At 38.5% G+C, this 3,854-nt stretch overlaps 1 protein-coding gene across 2 annotated transcripts; it reads left to right on the forward strand.

The window, feature by feature from the left end:
• Positions 1 to 211: 211 nt before the first annotated feature.
• LOC140761842 (uncharacterized) lies at positions 212 to 3,637 on the forward strand. 2 transcript variants are annotated; one of them, XM_073099317.1, is made up of 2 exons: positions 212 to 621; positions 3,397 to 3,637. In XM_073099317.1, the coding sequence occupies exon 1, from the start codon at positions 250 to 252 to the stop codon at positions 604 to 606; it is 357 nt and encodes a 118-aa protein (XP_072955418.1). In that variant the 5' UTR covers positions 212 to 249; the 3' UTR covers positions 607 to 621; positions 3,397 to 3,637. The 2 variants fall into 2 exon arrangements, with proteins under 2 accessions (XP_072955418.1, XP_072955417.1); XM_073099316.1 differs by having other exon boundaries at positions 213 to 616.
• Positions 3,638 to 3,854: the final 217 nt, after the last annotated feature.

Below are 3,854 nucleotides of genomic sequence, written 5' to 3' on the forward strand. Positions count from 1 at the left end.
TCCATGCACGTGACTAAGGACCCTCGTCTCTAGTGAGTGTATACATATGGGTAGAAAGCCCACGGCCCAAAGCGAGCCCAACAATGGATAGCCTATCTAGAACATAAAGCCCAACCCAATTAAACGGATCCAAATTATAGGGATCCGAATCCGAAGTAGAAAGATCCGAACTCAAGCGGACTCGTAACTCACAAGTGTAGCTGTATAGGCGGAACAAATAAACCAGAATAGCAAGCCCGGGAGAGTAACATGTCGGACCCGTACAAGAAGGCGAAGGCCGGTCGGCTCACCTTCAAGGGCGGCGACGCCGCCACCCTGGAGAAGAAGAAGAAGAGAAAGAAGAAGAAGGTGGCTGAAACGGCGGTGGAGGATGAGATCAACCCTTCCGAGGGCGTCGCCGCTGCGTCTGATGCCGACGACGCGGCCGCTGGAGGAGATGTGTACACGATCGATGCGGCGAAGCGGATGAAGTACGAGGAGCTGTTCCCCGTTGAGACCAAGAAGTTTGGATACGACCCTGCGAATAAGTCCCGGGTTGCTGCCCGATCCGTCGAGGAGGCGCTTGATGATAGGGTTCGGAAGAAGGCCGATCGCTACTGCAAGTGATGGGTTCGAGGTAAGGTTAGGGTTTCAATTTCTTGACGCTTTATATCATAATTCATTGGGAGAGAATATCTTGATATGAATTCTTCGATTATGCCGTTCTGGTTGATGTGTTCTTTGCAATCTTCGATGCCAGATTGGTTGAATCACGATAATCTTTTGTCCTGTATTTAACTAGGTTGAATTCTTTAAATGTTCTTTTGAGCTCTGTTAGTGTAAGTAGTTTACTAGCAATAACTTCTATTATCAATCATAGGGCAGGATAATTAGACAATGATGCCATTCTATTGACGATATAATAGGTTTCTTGGCAAGAATTATATAGATTCTCGTAGAAAATATCTCGACTATAAAAAGAATTATCCAATCTTAGATGGTTCTGAACCTTAGAAGTAACAATTCTGAACTTAATGGTGGTGTTTTACAGGTTAGACTTCTGGAGTTTGTGTAGCAAACTGTATTATTCTTCTTTATTTTTTCACGGGTTGCTTAACTAATTCTGGTGCTTAACATTAGGAATTAGAAATTTTATTTTATGTATCTTAGCTAGAGAGGGCATCACTTATTGTGGCAATGCTAGTAAGTATACCTCCATATTTTTAGGGCCTCTTTGTTCGCAATGTTGGCCCTATTGTATTTTTCTGTTTTGAGTATATAATTGGGTGCCGGCCTTATGTTCTTTGGTTATTTTTGAGTGTGTTTTATTTCCTTCAAGAGCTCCATGTGAAGTTGCCTTAGGATCGCAACATTAGTGCCGTTGCAACGGTAGTTTGGAATTTACCCAGCATCTACCGAGCCATGCCAATTTGAGCCATGGGTTAAAACTCAAATGGGGTTTACTTTTAGAACGTAACGCTTTACAACACCTTTGAACCCATTGGATCACATATTTATGGATGTTCATACTTAGTTGTATAGGAGAACTATCGAAATTTATTAAGTCAGCTGGCTTCGCAAAATTGAAGTGCCACTAGTTCAATGATGTTTATTTTATCCTTGATGGTTATTTTGCTTCTTTAATTTTCTTGTCGTTGACATGTTTTGTAACTTCTTTTTCAATATAAATAATCACAACAGTTTTGCCAATTGTGTATTTTCCTTGTCTATTGTCTTCTTGTCATTCAACAGGAGCTGCACTTACGGAGTGAACGGGCAAACTTTACTTTGCAAATAGAAAGTCGAGTGCCGCGCGGTTTTTGTCTTTCTCAAAGACGTAATTTGTGATAGTATGCTCTAGTGGCGCACATTCAAGGCATAGGAATAATTGCTTCACCCATTATTGCTAGAAATTTCATGCACATGTGTACATCATGTTCTCCTGAGTCCTGACATCAATTGATTTGGGCTTCATGCACTTAGAAGCTTTCACTTTAATGGAAGAAGACTAGATTGCAAGATGTATTTTCTTCTTTTCCATAAGATCCAACATAATGTTCCTGTCTCTCTTATCATATGTTGGCTTTTGATCCATTCTAACGAAACATCCAATTGAGATAGAACCACAGCTATGCCTTTGGTCGCATCTACATTGACCTATCAATTGTAAGCTGTGGAATACTTCTTTACATAGCAACCATACAAGAATTGTTGATATTCTGGAAATATGGTCATTTTGAGAGAATAAAACTGGGTTTTATTATTCCATGTTGGCTATGATTGTAAGCTGTTGTTACCCTTCTTTTGTCTGATATCTCCTGCCAGTCTTTTGATCCTCAAATCTATTATTTTGCCCAGTCAACCTTGCTAAATCTATTGGTTTTGCATTTTGAACCTTGGTGTCGCCTTATTGTCTACATACTAGACTTCTTATTTATATGTTCTATAATTGCTTCAGCTAATTTTTGGAGGTTCCTTTGATTATTGGCAGGCAAAGTTTTTACTTTTGCTTTCACATATATGCACTATATTACTGTTTTTAGTCAATGCACATTTTGTCACCATTTCTCTGTCAATCACACCAAAACTTGGCATGTTGCTTTAGTCTGAAACACTTGAAGAGTAGAGGGGCTGGTTCTGAATTTGAAGACACAAACTTCTAGGATTTGAGAACTTCATCATTTAATTTATCATCATTTTTTTTGAATTCCCTCATCAACATTTCTCCCAAAAAAAGAAAAGCCACTCATCAACAATATATGGTCAGCTAGGGCACAAGACTAAGCTGTCATGGCTAATGGAAGGACTAAGTGAATTCAGTTGACCTGATGCCACTCTGGAAAAATATTACACAGTGCACTCTTTTGTGCGACCAGATTAAATTAGGCGGTGGGAAGTATAACTTGTAAGTGGAGGCCTGGAGGGCATGCTTATGGATATTATTTAGTTTTATGGATGACATGGATATAGATGATTATAGTCTTTGTGGAGGTTAGGGCACAAGAAGCTGTTTTCGTATAGTTCTTTGAAATTGTGCAATTTCAGCATCTTTGGTAGAACAGCTTTTAGCAATTAGCTACTCTTGCTTGATAATCGCTTATATCTCATGCATATCCGTAATTGCTATACTCTCGTAGTAACAGTGTCAGACCACCAAGTCACCAACAGAAGTCAGTAGGTGAATAAAAAGGAATATAGTCAATATATTCATCCTGCTACTACCCCTTGCTAATTTTGTTATCAAATTGAGAGATTTACTCAAGTGTTTTGTCTATGACCATTAAATAAGCTGTGAAAGTTGGTATGATGTAAATGCTTCTGTTCCAAGTTCCTTTCCGATCCAGAATCTAGGTTAATGCTTGGAAATCTTTACTTGAATATTTGTTCTAATTTGTTCTTGTTTTCTATGTTTTGCAGCTCTTGGCCTCTGTTCTGTATGCTTGTTTTGGGAACTTGACGTGCTAGTAATTAGCAAGAGTTGCAGCCAAAAGGTTACATGCAACAGTATCCATGTTCTGGTTTGTAAAGAGAATATATCTTTTGGCAAATTTTTAGGTAAATTGTAAATTTGAGGATCTGATGTACTCTTGATGACAAATCCTTTTCATAAACTAGTTAATTATTCAGTGGGAAATAAACAATTCCTACAATACTCATATCTCTTTTTTTTTCTGGTTTATTCTTAGCTCATTTTGTTTATTTCTGATGTCTGAGGAGAGAGATGCCCATCGATCATTGATCTCTCCTTTTCTTAGTCTGTTAGATCCTGAAATTCTATTTTGAACAGCGAAATATTTTTTCTTGATCTCATTGTTGATGTTAGCCTGGATGTTTATTCATGTGAATGTGATAAAATATGTGTGCTTTGTCTGACA

The sequence above is a fragment of the Typha angustifolia genome, chromosome 7 (genome assembly GCF_048772165.1).
Source record: "Typha angustifolia cultivar Huaian chromosome 7, ASM4877216v1, whole genome shotgun sequence".
NCBI classification, from domain to species: Eukaryota; Viridiplantae; Streptophyta; class Magnoliopsida; order Poales; family Typhaceae; genus Typha; species Typha angustifolia.